The sequence below is a fragment of the Bombina bombina genome, chromosome 1 (genome assembly GCF_027579735.1).
Source record: "Bombina bombina isolate aBomBom1 chromosome 1, aBomBom1.pri, whole genome shotgun sequence".
Classification (NCBI taxonomy): Eukaryota; Metazoa; Chordata; class Amphibia; order Anura; family Bombinatoridae; genus Bombina; species Bombina bombina.
The window spans coordinates 633,255,488-633,276,389 of NC_069499.1; the positions used below are offsets into that span (position 1 = coordinate 633,255,488).

A 20,902-nucleotide genomic window follows, 5' to 3' on the forward strand; every position below is an offset into this window, starting at 1 on the left:
TTCTAGGAAAGGGCAGAAAGCTTCTGCCATTTCTTTGGTATCTTGGTTGAAGCTTTTGATTCATAAAGCTTATTTGGAGGAGGGGCAGTCCCCACCTCAGAGGATCACAGCTCATTCTACTAGATCTGTCTCCACTTCTTGGGCTTTTAAGAATGAAGCTTCAGTTGATCAGATTTGCAAAGCAGCAACTTGATCTTCTTTGCATACATTTACTATTTTTTCCATTTTGATGTATTTGTTTTTCTGAAGCAGTCTTTGGTAGAAAAGTTCTTCAGGCAGCTGTTTCAGTTTGATTCTTCTGCTAATGTTTTAAGTTTTTTTCTTTCTTTTTATTAGAAAAACTTATTTTTTGTGGATTTAATTTTGTTTGTGGAAAATGGCTGTTTTTATTTTATCCCTCCCTTTCTAGTGACTCTTCTGTGGACTTCCACATCTTGGGTATTTCTATCCTATACGTCACTAGCTCATGGACTCTTGCCAATTACATGAAAGAAAACATAATTTATATAAGAACTTACCTGATAAATTCATTTAATTCATATTGGCTAGAGTCCATGAGACCCACCCTGTTTCTGGTGGTTATCCCATACGTCACTAGCTCATGGAATCTTGCCAATATGAAAGAAATTAATTTATCAGGTAAGTTCTTATATAAATTATGTTTTTTCCTCCTCTTAGTAGATTGGAGTGTAATATCCACATGTGATATCTTGTGGACTCTCACCATCATAAAATAAATTAATTTAGCAGGTAAGCATATATTTTATTTATATGTATGTTGTTTACAATATATTTGCAAGAAATATATTGTACTCTTCAACCTTCTCAAAAACATAGTTGCTTGCTCAGTATCACTAAATATAGAAAATGTACCAATGTCTTTTTAATAATGTGAAGAACTACAATAAAATGGCAAGTTGGTTGTAATATGTGATTATAATTATTAGGACACTGAAAAAATAATCTGTAGACACAGTTGTATATTTTTTAATGCATTAAAGCTTCAAAAGTGAGTCATTGTTAGTTTGCTGATAACTATAGCTTACAACTATCAATTTTCTGAATTTTTATATCAAGCAACGCTTCAATGCTTTTCTTAGGTCACATTTTAACCTGCTGTTACTTTACAGATATGTTATTTATTCAATTAAAATTTATGTAAATACATTTTTTAAATTATTTTGGTATTTTGCTGCTATAGATGACAGGTACTGAATGACTACCATTCTCTCACACTGAGATCTTTCAGGTGGAATTCTCCACGACTGGTCCCGGATTGCCATGAACCACAGGGTGTTTAAGCTGCACACCCGTAGCGGTGAACTGGAGGTGCTAGTGGATGGTACCTACCTCATCTATAGTCAGGTAGAAGTGAGTACGGTCTTGGGCCAGCTCCTATTTTCCAATTTTAGACAGCATTTTTGTTGTTTAACAGCCACATGAATGTTAGTAAGCAACATGGAAGGTAATCAGTCTTGCATGTGTATTTATGTAATTATTACAGATGCTGAATCAATAGTGTAACCATTGTTTGATCTCAACATAAGATTTGATAATGTTGAATAGAATGAAAGAAAGGTATTCTGTTCTTTTTCTATATTATTCCTAAATGTTACTCAGGCCCTGATGAACAAAGATTTTCCAGTTTGGAGAGAAATTTTAGTGCAGACTTCACAGGGGCTGAACTCTCTGAATTCTCTAAGAAAAAGGGCAGAACCTGGAAATCTTAGAGAGATGAGGGATGCCTCCCATAAAGCTATCCACTCAGATGAGATCATCTTAAATGATCCTGCAGCACTGCGAGATCTCTCACAAGATTCTAGACAAGCAAATTTTGCTATACTTTCTTAAGGGGCATAAACAAATTAGGATCATACTTGCATTTTTGTTTTGTTTTATGTATAATAAAACTAACAGTTTCAGAAAGTGGAAGGGACAAGGGAGTTCCCTGGGCTGAGCAGGGGAGTTCCCAAGGTATGTCAGAAGTTCCTTCACAGTTCTCATAATATGCCCTAAACATTTTACTCTAGCAGGTCTCACTGATTTTTCTTGCCAGTAGTATACATATGAAGTTTTTTCAAAATTCACAATGCACTTAATTAACTGACATAAAAGCAATTTATACTAAACTAGAGGCAAATGCAAATAAAATTATAGTTTAAAAAATCAGTTTAGTTTTTATTTGCTGCAAACTAAGAATTGATATCAGTGTTAGGTGCTAACCTGTTAACTTTAATCTCCCCTGTAAGATAGAAGGCATCTCTCTGGAACTTCCAGGTTCCACCCTTTTTCTTAGATAATTCAGCCCTGTGAAGTCTGCACTATAATTTATCTACAAAAGTAATAAAGCTCATTCTCTCAGTTTTATTTTACATGGAACAAATAGAAAGTGTAATGTAATTTGTAAAAGACAAACATATATAAAGTATGATCCTAATTTGTTAAAGTTACACAGAAACTGTCAAAGTATAACAAGAATTTGCAAAATCACAATACAAAATACACTGCTGTATACAGAATCTAAATGCATTAAAATCCAAAATAGATAGTGCAAAGTTTAAATGTAGTAAAACTTAAAGGACATTATCTGAAGTTTAAAGTAATATAAAGTGTAAATGTAAGAAAACTATCATGTCATGCAGTGCTATATTGTACTGGACTTGTCTCTCCTTCCTGCAGGGAAGTCTCCTAGAGAAGTATAGCAAAATTTGCCTTTTTAGTATCTTGTAAGGGATCTTGCAGTGCTGGAGGATCATTTTAGATCATCTCATCTGAGTGGATAGCTTAGATCATCAGGCCCTCAGTAACTAGTGCAGAACAAATGTGTTTAAAAAAAGTTTGTATTAAATCTATGCATCATCTTTGTTCTGTGTGGTTTATCATTAGAATATGTTAGAGATCACCACTAATTTAGTAAATTTTCTTTTCTTAACAATATAAAAAATCATAACTTTTTGCATTTTAACATGGAGTTAATGATCATTCTGGTCTTAAATTTAAAGGCACACTGAGCCCAAATTTTTTCTTTTGTGATTCAGATAAAGTATGCACTTTTAAGCAACTTTCTAATTTACTCCTATTATCAATTTTTCTTCGTTCTCTTATTATCTTTATTTGAAAAAGAAGGCATCTAAGCTAAGGAGCCTGCCCATTTTTGGTTCAGCACATTGGCAGCACGTATTTATTGGTGGGTAAATTTATCCACCAATCAGCAAGAACAACCCAGGTTGTTCACCAAAAATGAGCCGGCATCAAAACTTACATTCTTGCATTTCAAATAAAGATACCAAGAGAATGAAGAAAATTTGATAAAAGAAGTAAATTAGAATGTTGCTTAAACTTGCATGCTCTATCTGAATCACGAAAGAAAACATTTGGGTTCAGTGTCACTTTAAGTGTGCATGGTTGCCAACTGTCCCGTTTTTCCTGGGATAGTCCTATTTTTTGGCTTCCTGTCTATTAAAGGGACACTGAACCCAATTTTTTTATTTTGTGATTCAGATAGAGCATGCAATTTTAAGCAACTTTCTAATTTACTCCTATTATCAAATTTTCTTCATTCTCTTGGTATCTTTATTTGAAATGCAAGAATGTAAGTTTAGATGCCGGCCCATTTTTAGTGAACAACCTGGGTTGTTCTTGCTGATTGGTGCATAAATTCATCCACCAATGAACAAGTGGTTTCCAGGGTCTGAACCAAACAATTAGCGTAGATGCCTTCTATTTCAAATAAAGATAGCAAGAGAAGGAAGAAAAATTGATGAGTAAATTACAAAGTTGCTTAAAATTGCATGCTCTATCTGAATCATGAAAGAAAAAAAATTGAGTTCAGTGTCCCTTTAAGTCTGTCCCATGTTCAGTTCAGCCTGTATTTAGTTTAATAAAATTGTGGGCAGTACAGTAATCCCACTACAGAGGTTGCTGTGTCTTTCAATTTTACTTTATTACTCATTGCTTACTATGTGTAAGTTTTTTTTCTGAAAATGTATCTGTGATCTTCTGTTATGTTGAAGTGTGTAGACAGGTGTCAGGTAAGGGGGGGCATGTAATATATAATACCAGGGATGGGTAAGGGGAAGCCATGATATATATATATTTATATATATAATATATATATATATATATATATATATATATATATATATATATATATATATATATATATATATATATATATATATATATATATATATATATATATACCAGGGAGAATAGGACACAAGGAGTGAAAACAACAGGAAAAGTAAACCCTTGGTGGTAGAATAAAGCAACTCTATACTGTGTGGTTTCCCAAAAACCCACACCAAATATAAATATAATGCAGAAGAAACAGAGTGCGCTGCAAACAGCTCTACCTATTTTCTATTCGGAAATAAATTAAATTATAAATGCAGTATTACCATATAGTAAAGTATAACTACTAAAAAAATTTTAATAAATTCAATGTATACTTTATTTTCACAATATATATTAAAACACTTTAAAATATTATAAGGTGCACCTTATAGTTAATAATATCTTAATGAGCTGCTTTTTGTTTAACACAACTTAATATCCCAAATGCTTAGGGGCGAACATAGACACGGTTCTATTAGACCGCAAATATATCTGCAACAATGTTCCTTTTATGTATTCGAAAAAACTTTTTCTTCTTGTAACCATATGTTAACACAATAAATACGTTGTCGTCTTTATGTTGCTATTTTTAGTCTTTTCAGTCCCCAAATAGATCTTTCTTATTGCTGTATGTTTTATACATTGGGTGATTAGCAGTCGTTGGTTAAAACAGTATTCATAACAGACAATCCCTTGTATCCTCTATATGCGTGGGTTAAAATGTCCCAAAATAAAAACTGATAGTCACTCACCAGAATCCGAAAGGTTTTTTATTTCTTTTACCTTTCCCCGACACTGCTATTCCTTCTATTGCAGCGCTGTTAGTGTCTCCAAACTAGCCGTTTCCTCGGCTGTGACGTGTGTGTCACGTGATTACTCCGCTGCTCCAATAGCCAGGTCGGGTTACCGGTGGCAGTTTTTTTAAAATTCCGTAATGTAATTCCTCAAAGGTATCGATATCTTTCAAGGGTGTGTAGTAGTAAGGTCTCTAGAGGTTTTTCTTGGTTCCTTAATCACCCGTGGTACTTGCACGATTGGGCTGCTGTGTATAGGGATAACAATTCCGTTATAAAAGCTGGCCAGCTGAACGGACACGATCCTCACTCATCTACGCGTTTCAGCTTAATGCTTTTTTCAAGATGAGTCCTCACGTATGTTGAGGGACAGAATTAGAGAACATATCCTGTAAAGGAGCTTTAAGATTAGATTCCGGGCGCAGTCTCTTATTGATCCAATTTTTAACTGTAATTCATTTTAAAGCAATAAATGTAGCTAATTTATAGCCTTAGTCAGAAACTATCTATTGATTATGTTTCTTAACTTATAGCTGCATTATTATTTTTTCCCTGTCAAGCTGCAGTGCATCTGCAGCTTGACAGGGAAAAAATAATAATGCAGCTATAAGTTAAGAAACATAATCAATAGATAGTTTCTGACTAAGGCTATAAATTAGCTACATTTATTGCTTTAAAATGAATTACAGTTAAAAATTGGATCAATAAGAGACTGCGCCCGGAATCTAATCTTAAAGCTCCTTTACAGGATATGTTCTCTAATTCTGTCCCTCAACATACGTGAGGACTCATCTTGAAAAAAGCATTAAGCTGAAACGCGTAGATGAGTGAGGATCGTGTCCGTTCAGCTGGCCAGCTTTTATAACGGAATTGTTATCCCTATACACAGCAGCCCAATCGTGCAAGTACCACGGGTGATTAAGGAACCAAGAAAAACCTCTAGAGACCTTACTACTACACACCCTTGAAAGATATCGATACCTTTGAGGAATTACATTACGGAATTTTAAAAAAACTGCCACCGGTAACCCGACCTGGCTATTGGAGCAGCGGAGTAATCACGTGACACACACGTCACAGCCGAGGAAACGGCTAGTTTGGAGACACTAACAGCGCTGCAATAGAAGGAATAGCAGTGTCGGGGAAAGGTAAAAGAAATAAAAAACCTTTCGGATTCTGGTGAGTGACTATCAGTTTTTATTTTGGGACATTTTAACCCACGCATATAGAGGATACAAGGGATTGTCTGTTATGAATACTGTTTTAACCAACGACTGCTAATCACCCAATGTATAAAACATACAGCAATAAGAAAGATCTATTTGGGGACTGAAAAGACTAAAAATAGCAACATAAAGACGACAACGTATTTATTGTGTTAACATATGGTTACAAGAAGAAAAAGTTTTTTCGAATACATAAAAGGAACATTGTTGCAGATATATTTGCGGTCTAATAGAACCGTGTCTATGTTCGCCCCTAAGCATTTGGGATATTAAGTTGTGTTAAACAAAAAGGACACAAGGAGTGTCAGAGGAAATCAGAGGACATACAAAAAAAAATATTGCCCCTCTCTGAAGCAAAAATTACTATTTATCTCATAAAATGCCACCTACTTGTGAAACTTTCAATAATGTTTTAGCACAAGTAAAAAAATATAAAACAAATCATCCGTATATTTGCATATATTGTTTTCCATTCCAGCAGCCCCCCAACACATCAGTCAGCAGGTTAAACATATTGAAGACTGTAAAGTATAATCTAGGGTGCTATGTGGTATCCTGCTATACAGATGCTGAAGGATTAATAATTTAACCCTTGCTTGCTTGCTCGTAAAGGTATTCTTCCTATACTAATTATGTGCTGGAGAGTAAGGGAGTTGATGAGGAACTTGATGATTTAACCTGTATTAAAGGCTATAACAGTGCAAAGGAAATAAACACATAGTTAAAGTAATTTCCAGCTCAGCAGTGAACTGCTGGGAGCTAGCCGATCACATTTGGTGAACTAATGACAAAAGATAAATATTTTTAGCCACCAATCACCAGTGCTGCATTGCTGTTGCTGAGCATATGTACATATTCTTTTCAACAACGGTACTCAAGAGAGCAAACTAAATTTCACAGTAGAAGTGAATTTAAAAATTACGTGCTCTATCTGAATAATTAAATATTAAAGGGACATGAAACCCAAAATTTGTCTTTCATGATTCAGATAGGGAATACCATTTTAAACAACTTTCCAGTTTACTTCTATTATCTAATTTGCTTCATTCTTTTATCCTTTGTTGAAGAAGCAGCAATGCATTACTGGGAGATAGTTAACACATTGGGTGAGCCAATAAGATGAGACATATGTCTCATATGTGCAGCCACCAATCAGCAGGTCAGTATCAGTATCCAATTCAACAAATTATATCAAGAGAACAAAGCAAATTGGATAATTGAAGTATATTGGAAAGTCGTTTAAAATCACATGTTCTATCTGAATAATAAAATAAATAATGTGGGTTTTATGTCCCTTTAAATTTGACACTCCTATTACTAGTATTAAATGAGATTGTTTTGGGGGTCTATCTGAGTGGGCGGAGCTATTCAAACCGTATATGGGCATGGCTCTGATGTAAAGTGTCCCTGAATTTTTTTTAAAATTTTGGCAACTATGAGTGTAATTTACACTTAATTTTTTTTTAAGGGATTTCTTTTCCCCCCCACAGGTTACACAATTTTTTGATACACTCACCTATTCTTTTTAATGGTAATGGGGAACTAATTAAGAGCACCACATATGTGCCCCTTAGGTCAATAAAGGTCCACAGGCTTCACTGTACAGATAATATATATATTTTTTAGATGTAAAGGGTCAGATTACAAGTGGCACGCCAACAGTTACGCGCAAGCAATATCGTGTTTATCTCTGCTGTTTGCACGCGTCAGAAATAGTGCTCGTATTACAAGTTAAAAGTAAATACGAACACATGAACGCAATCACGATTTACGCTAGAATGATTATTGTGACCTCAGTGCTCTGGTAACTGTTTTGCAAAACAAAAAGTGTCACAAAACACATAAAAATACATTACAGTTAAACTCATAATAACACTAATAAAAATGATTTTTTTAAAAATATTGCAAAAAACTAAATTTATGCTTACCTGATAAATTTCTTTTTTTCCGGACATGGAGAGTCCACAACATCATTCAATTACTAGTGGGATATTCAACTCCTGGCCAGCAGGAGGAGGCAAAAAGCAATCCAGCAAAGCTGTTAAGTGTAACTTCCCTTACCTATAATCCCCAGTCATTCGGCCAAAGGAAAATGGAAAAAGAAGAAAACACAAGGGTGAAAAAGGTTGCCTGAGGTTTACTCATAAAAAACTGCCGAATTATTGTTAAAAAGAGGGCGGGGTCGTGGACTTTCCATGTCCGGAAAGAAAGAAATTTATCAGGTAAGCATAAGTTTTCTTTCCTAAGACATGGAGAGTCCACAACATCATTCCAATTACTAGTGGGAACCAATACCCAAGCTAGAGGACACCGAATGAACAGGGAGTGACAAAAAGGCTGGAGGACCTAAACAGAAGGCACCACCGCTTGAAGAACCTTTCTCCCAAAAGAAACCTCAGCCGAGGTAAAAGTAACAAATTTGTAGAATTTGGAAAAAGTATGCAGAGAGGACCATGTAGCCACCTTGCAAATTTGTTCCACAGAAGCTTAATTTTTTAAAGCCCAAGAAGAGGAGATAGCCCTAGTGGAATGAGCCGTAATTCTCTCAGGAGGCTGCTGTCCAGCAGTCTCATAAACCAAACGAATAAAACTTCTCAACCAAAGAGACAGAGGGCTAGATTTATCAACGCTGATGCGTACACTGGCGCGTATACGCGCCCCTGTACACCTCAGCTCGCCTATGGGCAAAATAACCCGCAGGTAATTAACATTGCACACAAGCGTAATTTTGCGCTTGCGTGCAATCCCGCCCCCTGCCCGCGCACAGCCAATCACATGCGGGCAGGAGCTGTCAATCTCCTCGGTCGGAGTCCACCGAGGAGATTGAATTTCGCCACAATAGAGGTGGCGTAGATGTTAGGGAAGCAGCGGTCTGGTGACCGCTGCTTGATAAATCCCGGCGAGCAAGTTCTTGAGAGAACTTGCTGCCGTAGGGGCTTAATAAATCTAGCCCAGAGTATTAGAAGTGGCCTTCTGGCCCTTACGTTTTCCAGAAAAAACAACAAACAGGGCAGAAGATTGCCGAAATTCTTTTGTAGCTTGTAAGCAAAAATGTAGAGCTTGCAGAACATCCAAGTTATGCAGAAGATGTTCCTTATGAGAAGAAGGATTAGGACTAAAAGAAGGAACAACAATTTCCTGATTAATGTTTCGATCCAACACCACCTTAGGGAGAAAACCCAATTTGGTACGAAGGACCGCCTTATCAGCATGAAAAATAAGGTACGGGGAATCACACTGCAGAGCTGAAAGTTCAGACACTCTGCAAGCAGAAGAAATAGCAAGAAGAAACAAAACTTTCCAAGATAACAACTTAATATCAACAACATGCATCGGCTCAAATGGAGCCTGTTGCAAAACTTTAAGAACTAGATTAAGGCTCCACGGGGAAGCAACAGGTTTAAACACATGCCTGTTTCTAACCAGGGCCTGAACAAAGGCTTGACCATCTGGTAAGTCTGCCAGACATTTGTGGATAGATAGGGCAGAAATCTGACCCTTTAGAGTACTGACCGATAAACCCTTCTCCAGGCCATCCTGAAAAAAATCCGGGGAATCCTCACCCGGCTCCAGGAGAGCCCTTTAGATTTGCACCAATAAAGATATTTACACCATATCTTATGGTAAATCTTGCGAGTAACAGGTTTGCGAGCCTGGAGCATAGTTTCAATGACTGCTTCAGAAAAACCACGTCTAGACAGAACTAGGCGTTCAATCTCCAAGCAGTCAGCTTCAGAGAATCTAGGTTTGGATGGAGGAAAGGACCCTGAATTAGAAGGTCCTTCCTCATAGGTAACCTCCAGGGAGGTAGAGATGACATCCGTATCAGATACGAGAACCAAATCCTGGGAGGCCATGCAGGAGCTATTAGGATTACTGATGCTCTCTCCTGTTTGATACGAGCAATGACTCATGAAAGGAGAGCAAATGTAGGAAACAGGTAAGCCAGAGAAAACATCCATGGAACTGCTAGAGCATCTATCAGAACGGCCTGAGGATCTCTTGACCTTGAACCGTACTTTGGAACCTTGACATTTTGGTGGGATGCCATCAGATCCAACTCTGGAACCCCCCACCTGAAGGTTATCTGAGAGAACACTTCCGGATGAAGAGCCAACTCCCCGGGATGAAAGGTCTGTCTGCTCAGAAAATCCGCCTCCTGGAATGTGGATGGAAGATAGAAGACAATTGTGAGCTTCCACCCACTGCAGAATGCAAGTCACCTCCTTCATGGCCAAGGAAGTCAGAGTTCCTCCCTGATGGTTGATGTAAGCCACTGAGGTGATGTTGTCCGACTGGAATCTGATAAACCGGAATAACGACAATTGAGGCCAAGCTGTCAAGGCATTGAAGATTGCTCTCAACTCCAAGATGTTTATGGGAAGAGAAGACTCTTCCTGAGACCACAGGCCCTGAGTCATCAGAGAACCCCAAACAGCTCCCCAGCCTGACAGGCTGACGTCGGTTGTCACAATAACCCAGGAAGGTCTCAGGAAGCAAGTGCCCGAGACAGATGATCTAGAGACATCCACCACAAAAGAGATTCTCTTGTCAGGGGTCCAGATTTATCCTCTGCGATAAACTGGAATGGTCGCCGTTCCATTGACAAAGCATGCAAAGTTGCAGCGGACGCAGATGGAACTGAGCAAAAGTAATGATGTCCATGGAAGCCACCATCAGACCAATCACCTCCATGCACTGAGCCACTGATGGACAAAAAGCAGCATGGAGAGAAAGGAAGGAAGCAAGAAGCTTTGATTTTTTGACCTACGTCAAGAAAATATTCATGGACAGGGAATCTATTATTGTTCCTAGGAAACACACTGTTGTAGATGGAACTAGAGAACTCTTTTCCAGATTCACCTTCCATCCGTGGTAACGTAGAAAAGACAACAACATCTCTGTATAAGATTGTGCTAGTTGAAAAGATGACGCCTGAACCAGAATGTCGTCAAGATAAGGCACCACAGCAATTCCCTGGGATCTGATTACTGCCAATAGTGCTCCCAGAACTTTTGTGAATATTCTGGGAGCCATGGTCAGACCAAACGGAAGGGCAACAAACTGGAAATGCTTGTCCTGAAAGGCAAATCTGAGAAACTGATGATCCTTGTGAATGGGAACATGTAGATACGCGTCCTTCAGGTCCATGGTCGTCATGAACTGACCCTCCTGCACCAATGGAAGAATGGAGCGAATAGTTTCCATCTTGAAGGACGGAACCCTTTGTTGAGATCTAGGATGCAATGAAAAGTTCCTTCCTTTTTGGGAACCACAAATAGATTTGAATAGAATCCTAGACCTTGTTCCCTTAGAGGGACTGGTACAATGACACCCAGAGAGGATAGGTCCTTTGCGCAATTTTCATGAAAGCCTCCTTCTTTATCTGGTTTGAGGATAATCTTGACAGGAAAAATCTGCCCCTTGGTGGGCAAGACTTGAATCTTATCCTGTAACCCTGGGATACTATGTCCACAGCCCATGGATCTGGGACACCGCGTATCCAAGCCTGTTGGGAATATCACTCCTGGCCAGCAGGAGGAGGCAAAGAGCACCACAGTTAAGCTGTTAAGTATCACTTCCCTTCCCACAAACCCCAGTCATTCGACTAAAGGTAAATGGAGAGAAAAGGAGTAACACAAGGTGTAGAAGTGCCTGAGATTTAGTAAAAAAATTGTCTTAAAACAAAGGACGGGGCCGTGGACTCACCATATCCTGAAATAAATGTATCAGGTAAGCATACATTATGTTTTCTTTCCTAAGATATGGTGAATCCACTGTGTCCTCAATTACTGTTGGGAACTAATTCCCAAGCTAGAGGACACAGAGGACTAGGGAGGGACAAGACAGGTAGACCTAAACAGAAGACACCAGCGCTTGAAGAACCTTTCTCCCAAAAAAGCCTCAGCCGAGGCAAAAGTATCAAATTTGGAAAAAAGTATGCAGAGAAGACCAAGTTGCAGCCTTGCAAATCTGTTCCACAGAAGCTTCATTTTTGAAAGCACAAGAAGAAGACACAGCCCTAGTGGAATGAGCTGGAATTCTCTCAGGAGGCTGCTGTCCAGTAATCTCATATCAAACAAATTATACTTCTCAACCAGAGAGAAAGAGAAGTAGCAGTAGCTTTCTGACCTTTACGTTTCACAGAGAAACAAACAAAAAGGGCAGAAGACTGGAGAAAATCCTTAGACGCCTGTAGGAATAATTTCAGAGCATGCACAACATCCAATTTGTGACACAATCTTTCCTTATGAGAGGAAGGATTAGGACATAGAGAAGGAACAACAATTTCCTGATTAATATTTCTATCTGAAACCACTTTAGGAAGGAAACCAAACTTAGTACGAAGAATCGCCTTATCGGCATTAAAAATAAGGTAAGGCGAATCACACTGCAAAGCCGAGAAATTCGAGACTCTCCGAGCAGAAGAGATAGCAATAAGAAACAAAACCTTCCAAGATAACAACTTAATATCTATGGAATGCATTGGCTCAAACGGAGCCTGCTGCAAAACATAAAGAACAAGGTTAAGGCTCCACGGAGGAGCAACAGACTTAAACACAGGCCTGATTCTGACCAAGGCCTGACAAAAAGATTGCACATCTGGCACATCTGCCAGATACTTATGTAGCAAAATAGATAAAGCAGAAATCTGACCCTTTAGAGTACTGACCGACAAATCCTTCTCCAGACCTTCCTAACGAAAAGACAAAATCCTAGGAATCCTGACCCTACTCCAACAGTAGCCCTTGGATTCACACCAATAAAGATATTTACGCCATATCTTATGGTAAATCCTTCTAGTAACCGGCTTGTGAGCCTGAATCATGGTCTCAATGACCGACTCAGAAAAACCACGCTTAGAAAGAACTAAGCATTCAATCTCCAAGCAGTCAGCTTCAGAGAAACAAGATTTGGACAAAGGAAGGGACCCTGAAGTAGAAGGTCCTTCCTCAGAGGCAGTCTCCGAAGTGAGAGAGACGACATCTCCACTAGGTCTGCATACCAGATCCTGCTAGGCCACGCAGGGGCTATTAGAATCACTGACGCTCCTTCCTGTTTTATACGAGCAATGACTTGTGGAAGGGGAGCAAATGGAGGAAACAGGTATGCCAGCCTGAAGTCCCAAGGGACCGCCAAAGCATCTATCAGAACAGCCTGTGGGTCCCTTGACCTTGAGCCGTACCTTGGAAATTTGGCATTCTGCCAAGACACCATCAGATCCAGTTCCGGCACCCCCAATCAGAGAGTTAAACTGGAGAACACCTCCGGATGGAGTTCCCACTCCCCGGGATGAAAAGTCTGTCTGCTCAGAAAATCTTACCAGTTGTCCACTCCTGGAATTTGGATGGCAGATAGACATCAATTGTGAGCTTCTGCCCACTGAATAGTCCGAGCCACCTCCTTCATGGCTAAGGAACTCCGAGTTCCTCCCTGGTGGTTGATGTAAGCCACTAAGGTTATGTTGTCTGACTGAAACCTGATAAACCGGGCTAAGGACAACTGAAGCCAAGCCATCAGTGCATTGTAAATCGCTTTCAACTCCAAGATGTTTATGGGGAGGGCAGACTCCTTCAGAGTCCATAGTCCCTGCGCCTTTACCGAGTCCCAGGATCTGCTCTTGAAAAAGCCCGGGTGTACACCGGGGGAAACACGTTGAGCTTACCTGGTCCCATTTGACACACCGGAGGAGAATCTACCTATTCGGCAGTGAAACTTTGGAACTCCGGAGAAGGACTCTTATTGTTCACAACATAATTTGTGAAATGCTTGCTGTTAACTTACATCTTGTAAGTAGAATTTGTTTTTATGGCGTGTTGCCTGCTTGAATAAAAAACTACCTTGAATCCGGTCTGTTTTGCGCTGTCTTCTACTGTTTTAGAGGGTGTAAGATATAGCAATGTTATGTGGGACACCAATACTTGTGTGCATTTGGCCGTGTCCACCACGCAGACAAATTATTTTTTGATTGAGAGTCACACAACTTTTATTGTATGGTTTTGCTGTGATGGTGAATATATTAACTGTCTATGTTGGTTTTTTTTTGCTATTAAAGCTATATTTTTGAGTACATTTTAAAGAATGCTGATTTACCTTACTTTGTGAGCAATGTAATTTCCCTTGCTCTTGAATATTTCTCTTTATTTTGTTTATATATTATAATTTAATTTAGGGTCTTCAACACTTGAGATCTAAATTACAACCCTACAAAAGCTTTTGCCTATAGGAGTTAAATCAATAGCCTAGAAATATAAATAGATTTTTGGAACATCTGCTTTGGTATAATCTTATCTCCTCACAATATCATTATTTTTAAATATTTATATTTTCATGTTGGGTTAGCGCACTTAAGAAAATGCAATCGGGTTTTACGGAGTAGGTTTTTTTCACACTTGCTCCATTGAAGTCTATGGGGGAATACGTTAACACGGTTGCAATATTCGATGTTCGTCTTTTTGCATGTTTTGGGTTAATGCACAAGGGAAAACCTTTTACTTTCAATTTGTAATACGAGCGCTACCCAACGCGCACAAAAAGTTTACTTCTAGCGAAGTTAGCACAGGAGTGATAAATAGCGCTCCACTTGTAATCTAGCCCAAAATATTTTATTCTTTCGTACTTAAGAGCAGAAAGGGTGCATAACAACCACCATTAAGTATATGGTGGGAAAAAAATATTTAAAATATTTTTCAATAACAACAAAAAATTATACAGGTTCTACAATATTTTTTATAATATACAAAAGTTTTTGGCAGTAATACTGATATTTTATATGTGTAATTCTTATTGTAAGTTACAGTGAAGTGGTGTAGTGGTTTGTTGTTTTTATACAAATTAAACCATTATATCCTGCCTTTTTATTGTTAAAGGTATGAATTAATCCTATTTTTTTTTTAATAATTTGATTAAAAGGCATAAACCCAATTTTTTTTTCTTTCATGATTTAGAAAGAGCATACAATTTTAAACAACTTTCTTTTTTTAGCATATCTAAATAGGCTCAGTGGCTGCTGATTGGTGGCTGCACATAGATGCCTTGTGTGATTGGCTCACCCAGTTGCATTGCTATTTCTTCAACAAAGGATACGTAAAGAATGACACAAATTAGATAAAAGTAAATTACTTAATTACTTAAAATACTGTTTAAATTTGTATTTTCTATCTGAATCATTAAAGAACATTTTCGGGTTTCATGTCCCTTTACAAGGTTTTTGGGATCTAGCTCCATCTTCTGGAGATAAAGAGCAAACACATAAAATATGGCATTAATAGCTTTAACATTACCGTTCTTCTAGATCTCTGAAAATCTTTTTTTTATAAGCTGTTTTATAACTTTTGCTAAACAATTTTGAAAGCATTATAGTTAAAGTAATAACTACCCTTTAGTGCTGGTAATCTGAGTACAGCATAAAACATTGGATTTAACCCCTTAGTGACCAGAGCACTTTTGCATTTGTTGACCGTTTGGGACCAAGGCTATTTTTACATTTCTGTGGTGTTTGTGTTTAGCTGTAATTTTCCTCTTACTCATTTACTGTACCCACACATATTATATACCGTTTTTTTCGCCATTAAATAGACTTTCTAAAGATACTATTATTTTCATCATATCTTATAATTTACTATTAAAAAAATTATAAAATATGAGGAAAAAATGGAAAAAAAAACCAATTTTTTCAAACTTTGACCCCCAAAATCTGTTGCACATCTACAACCAACAAAAAACACCCATGCTAAATAGTTTCTAAATTTTGTCCTGAGTTTAGAAATACCCAATGTTTACATGTTCTTTGCTTTTTTTGCAAGTTATAGGGCACTAAATAAAAGTAGCACTTTGCTATTTCCAAACCACTTTTTTTCAAAATTAGCGCTAGTTACATTGGGACACTGATATCTGTCAGGAATCCCTGAATATCCTTTAACATGTATATATATGTTTTTAGAAGACATCCCAAAGTATTGATCTAGGCCCATTTTGGTATATTTCATGCCACCATTTCACCGCCAAATGCGATCAAATAAAAAAAAATTGTTCACTTTTTCACAAATTTTTTCACAAACTTTAGGTTTCTCACTGAAATTATTTACAAACAGCTTGTGCAATTATTGCACAAATGGTTTTAAATGCTTCTCTGGGATCCCCTTTGTTCAGAAATAGCAGACATATATGGCTTTTACGTTGCTTTTTGGTAATTAGAAGGCTGCTAAATGTGCACCACACGTGTATTATGCGCAGCAGTGAAGGGGTTAATTAGGGAGCATGTAGGGAGCTTGTAGGGTTAATTTTAGCTTTAGTGCAGTGTAGTAAACAACCCCAAGTATTGATCTAGGCCCATTTTGGTATATTTCATGCCACTATTTCACCGCCAAATGCGATCAAATTTAAAAAAACTTTAAATATTTCACAATTTTAGGTTTCTCAATGAAATTATTTACAAACAGCTTGTGCAATTATGGCACAAATTGTTGTAAATGCTTCTCTGGGATCCCCTTTGTTTAGAAATAGCAGACATATATAGCTTTGGCGTTGCTTTTTGGTAGTTAGAAAGTCGCTAAATGCCGCTGCGCATCACACGTATATTATGTCTAGCAGTGAAGGAGTTAATTAGGTAGATTGTAGGGAGCTTGCAGGGTTAATTTTAGCTTTAGTGTAGAGATCAGCCTCCCACCTGACACATCCCACCCCCTGATCCCTTCCAAACAGCTCCCTTCCCTCCCCCACCCCACAATTGTCCCCGCCATCTTAAGTACTGGCAGAAAGTCTGCCAGTACTAAAATAAAAAATTTGGGGTTTTTTTTTTTTTTTTTTTTTCAAATAATTCTTCTGCTGTGTAGGACCCCCCTCACTGCAATAACATGAAAGCAGCTGGAAGCGATCAGGATCGCTTCCACTGCTTTCAAAGACCAACGACGTATGGGGTACGTCCTTGGTCGTTAACTGCATATTTTTGCAGGACTTACCTAATTTTTTTCTTTATTGATTCAGAAAGAGCATGCAATTTTAGGCAGCTTTCCAATTTACTTCAATTATCAATTTTTCTTCATTCTCTTGCTAGCTTTATTTGAAAAGCAGGAATGTAAGCATAGATGCCATCCCATTTTTGGTTCAGCACACTGGGTAACCCTTGCTGATTGGTGGTTCAATGTACCCACCAATCAGCAAGCGCTACCCAGGGTACTGAAGCAAAAATGGGCCACCTACTAAGATTACATTTCTGCTTTTTAAAATAAAAAAAACAAGAGAATCAAGAAAATTTGATAATATGGGTAAATGAGAAAGTTTCTTAAAATTGCATGCTCTATCTGAATCAAGAAAGAAAACGTTTGGGTTTAGTGCCCTTTTAACTTTATAGACAGATTTGAAGACTCATTAAGTCATAGTTTGTGTTCAGAAAGCTTTGTACCTCTGCTATGAAGACATTTCAACTGATTTTATAGCAGATATCACCTATTACAACCAACTTGCTTTAAGAAAACAGAACATACATGTGTTTTACCTAAAGTAATATTTAATGTGGACTTAAAGGAACAGTAAAGTCAAAATTAAATGTTCATGATTCAGACAGAGCATGCAATTTTAAACCATTTTACAATTTGTTTCTATTATCAAACCTGCTTTGTTCTCTTGGTATCCCGTGTTGAACAGTTAACCTAGGTAGGCTGATAGGAGATTAGGAGTGTGCACGTGTTAATAGCAGCCTATGGCAGTAGTGCTTGTAGCTATGTATAATTCTATAAACACTGCTGACAGAAGGGTAAAGACACATGCACACTCCTGAGCTCACCTAGGATTACTCTTTAACAAATGATAACAAAGCAACTAAGCACAATTGATAATAAAAGTAAATTAGAAAGTGTTTTAAAATTCCATACTCTATCCAATCCATTTAGCCTTAATTTTTGGTAAATTTATGAAGCTGCTTTTCCAGCTATGTGGAGCAGGTTTGCATAAATGAGCTTGCTGCTACATATTTTCGTACCAAAAACTGCTTCTTTTTTCCTCTCAGCCACCTCAGAAGTGGTGAGATCAATCACCCCAACACCCATTTGTTCAGGGTGATTGACATACCCTGCTCTGGCACAGGGGGCTGCATTGCACAGAAACCTCTTGTGCAATGATAAATGTTGTGCAATGAAACAAGTGGCAATTGCAGGTGGACAGGTTCACTACTTGCGAACCTGTTCCCCTGCAGGTATGGTAAATTTACCCATTTGACTTTACTGTCCTTTAAAGTCTACACATTAATAAGGAGCAAGATGGAGGAATTTTAAACTCATTTTTAACTTAAGAGTTAAACAGTATGTCCAAGTTTATAAATTTTTTTTTTTTTTAAACTTACTGTTGTATTTTCCTCTTTTACAGGTTTACTATATCAACTTCACAGACTTCGCCAGTTATGAGGTTGTAGTGGATGAGAAGCCTTTCCTGCAGTGTACACGCAGCATAGAACCTGGTAAGACCAACTTCAACACCTGCTACACTGCTGGTGTTTGCCTCTTAAAAGCCAAGCAGAAGATTGCAGTAAAGATGGTCCATGCAGATATCTCAATCAACATGAGCAAACACACAACATTCTTTGGGGCCATACGGTTGGGAGAGGCACCTGGATCATAATTCTTGTGGGAAAATAATATATGGACCACTTATTGTTGCTGCCCACACTATGGTTTTACAACTACAATAAATATGGCCCTCTTCTTTTAGTCATATGAATGCGTTACTGGGCCAAAAATGGAAATTCAAACTCCTACTCTTTGTATAAATAATACTAAGAGTTTGAAAAGAAAAGAAGAGGACATGAAGAATGTTTGGTTTTATTGTATTTTTTGTTTTTGTTTTGTGGATAAGATGCACTGTGATTTCCAAATCCTCAGTTGAAGAAGTTGGACAGTTTTGTAGCTGTGGGAACAGTACAATTCCGCCAGTGTTTTTTGCAGGCATGTTAGGATTTTTGTTGCACTACTTGGGTTCCGCCTAAAGAAAAGAAAAAAAATAAAATCTGTTGATTATTCGGGACATACATTTAAATACAAATTAAACAAAAGTACCATTTTGTGGTCTTTTCCCCCTGTTGTTAAATGTTTAATACATACACTACAGACAAATTCATTCACCCTTGATTATAAAGGATAATTCACTACAGTATTAAAAAAGCCAGAATAATACCAATTGTGCTTTAAACACAACCAATTCTAAGCTGTTGTATTAGGAATATGCCACTTCGAAAAACATTCAGTGTACATTTAAATATGTAAAATAAAACTCTTTGTTGCTTTTTATTATTTATTAAATTAAGAAGTTCTGCTAGCTGGATGTTTTATGGAGAACAACACATTTTCTCTGGTTGCCTTAAGATGTAGTAACTAACATTAGAGATTTATTGTTTATTTTCTATAGCTATATAACAGTATAATTCATTTTCAATGACAGCCAGGCTGTGATATAATACCGCCGCCCAGAACAAATCTGCAAGTATTTATTAATGTATTTTACATGGAATGATACATATGTCACATGCATTTTTTTCATGAACATTCAGCAGTATCACATATGTATGAGCATGAACTTTTACCACCATTTTGTTTTATAGACCACACCCATTTTGCCAGTATATTTTTAAGATGAAATATACTACAAGTTCAAGCTTTGACAGGTGCGGGGCATGTAAGTGTTAAATCCCAAATATGTATGAAATTGGAACCAGCAAGTTATAAGTAAAGTTTCCTATCATATTGCACTGACGTCATTTTTTAAAATTCATATTATCATTATTATCCAGCTGTATGGTAACTCAGAATAAGTTGCCCAACACTTCTGGCATTAAAAGTGATATAAAAACAGATAAACTTTTTGTTTTTATTTATTTTTTTGGGTTTTTTTTAGCCTTCCATTACCTATCCTTCTGCCTGTCAATAGAATAAATAATTATTCAGTGTTTCTCTTTGCTTAGCTTAGTTATTTTGAACTCAATGGCACAGTCATATGCTCCAAATGCTTTCAAATAATAACATCTATTATTTTAATGAAAGTTAGACATTAATCACAAGTTTTATTTCAAAACCTGCAATAATATCTGGTCAATTCTGTGGAAACATCATACAATATGTTTTAATATTTTCTTGTTTGGACAGTCTATTTGAATATGTTTTTTTGTTTAACAATATAGATAATCCCTTTATTACCCATTCTCCAGTTTTGCATAACCAACACTGTTATATTAATACATTTTTTACCTCTGTGATTACCTTGTATCTAAGCCTCTGCAGACTGCACCCTTATTTCAGTTGCACCGAGATAAGAGGCAGCCTTGAATGGTTTGCAAATGAGCCTATCTAGGTTTAGCCTTCAACAAAGAATACCAATGATGATAAAAGTAAATTGGAAAGTTGTATAAAAATTGCATGCCCTGTCTGAATCATGACAGTTTAATTGGTGATCAAAAGCAGTACAGGGAGTGCAGAATTATTAGGCAAGTTGTATTTTTGAGGATTAATTTTATTATTGAACAACAACCATGTTCTCAATGAACCCAAAAAACTAATTAATATCAAAGCTGAATAGTTTTGGAAGTAGTTTTTAGTTTGTTTTTAGTTATAGCTATTTTAGGGGGATATCTGTGTGTGCAGGTGACTATTACTGTGCATAATTATTAGGCAACTTAACAAAAAACAAATATATACCCATTTCAATTATTTATTTTTACCAGTGAAACCAATATAACATCTCAACATTCACAAATATACATTTCTGACATTCAAAAACAAA

General features: G+C 37.2%; 1 protein-coding gene across 3 annotated transcripts in view; it reads left to right on the top strand.

Annotated features, from left to right (window-relative positions):
• The window catches only part of EDA (ectodysplasin A), a 530,968-nt gene extending 510,985 nt beyond the window's left edge, over nt 1-19,983 (top strand). The window contains exons 7-8 of one of the 3 annotated variants that reach the window (XM_053699041.1): nt 1,241-1,371; nt 18,500-19,983. In XM_053699041.1, coding sequence (XP_053555016.1) covers nt 1,241-1,371; nt 18,500-18,751 — 383 coding nt within the window. In that variant the 3' untranslated portion in view covers nt 18,752-19,983. The remainder of the gene's footprint in view (nt 1-1,240; nt 1,372-18,499) is intronic. The other 2 variants (XM_053699042.1, XM_053699043.1) reach the window with 2 other exon arrangements.
• The last annotated feature ends 919 nt before the right edge of the window (nt 19,984-20,902 follow it).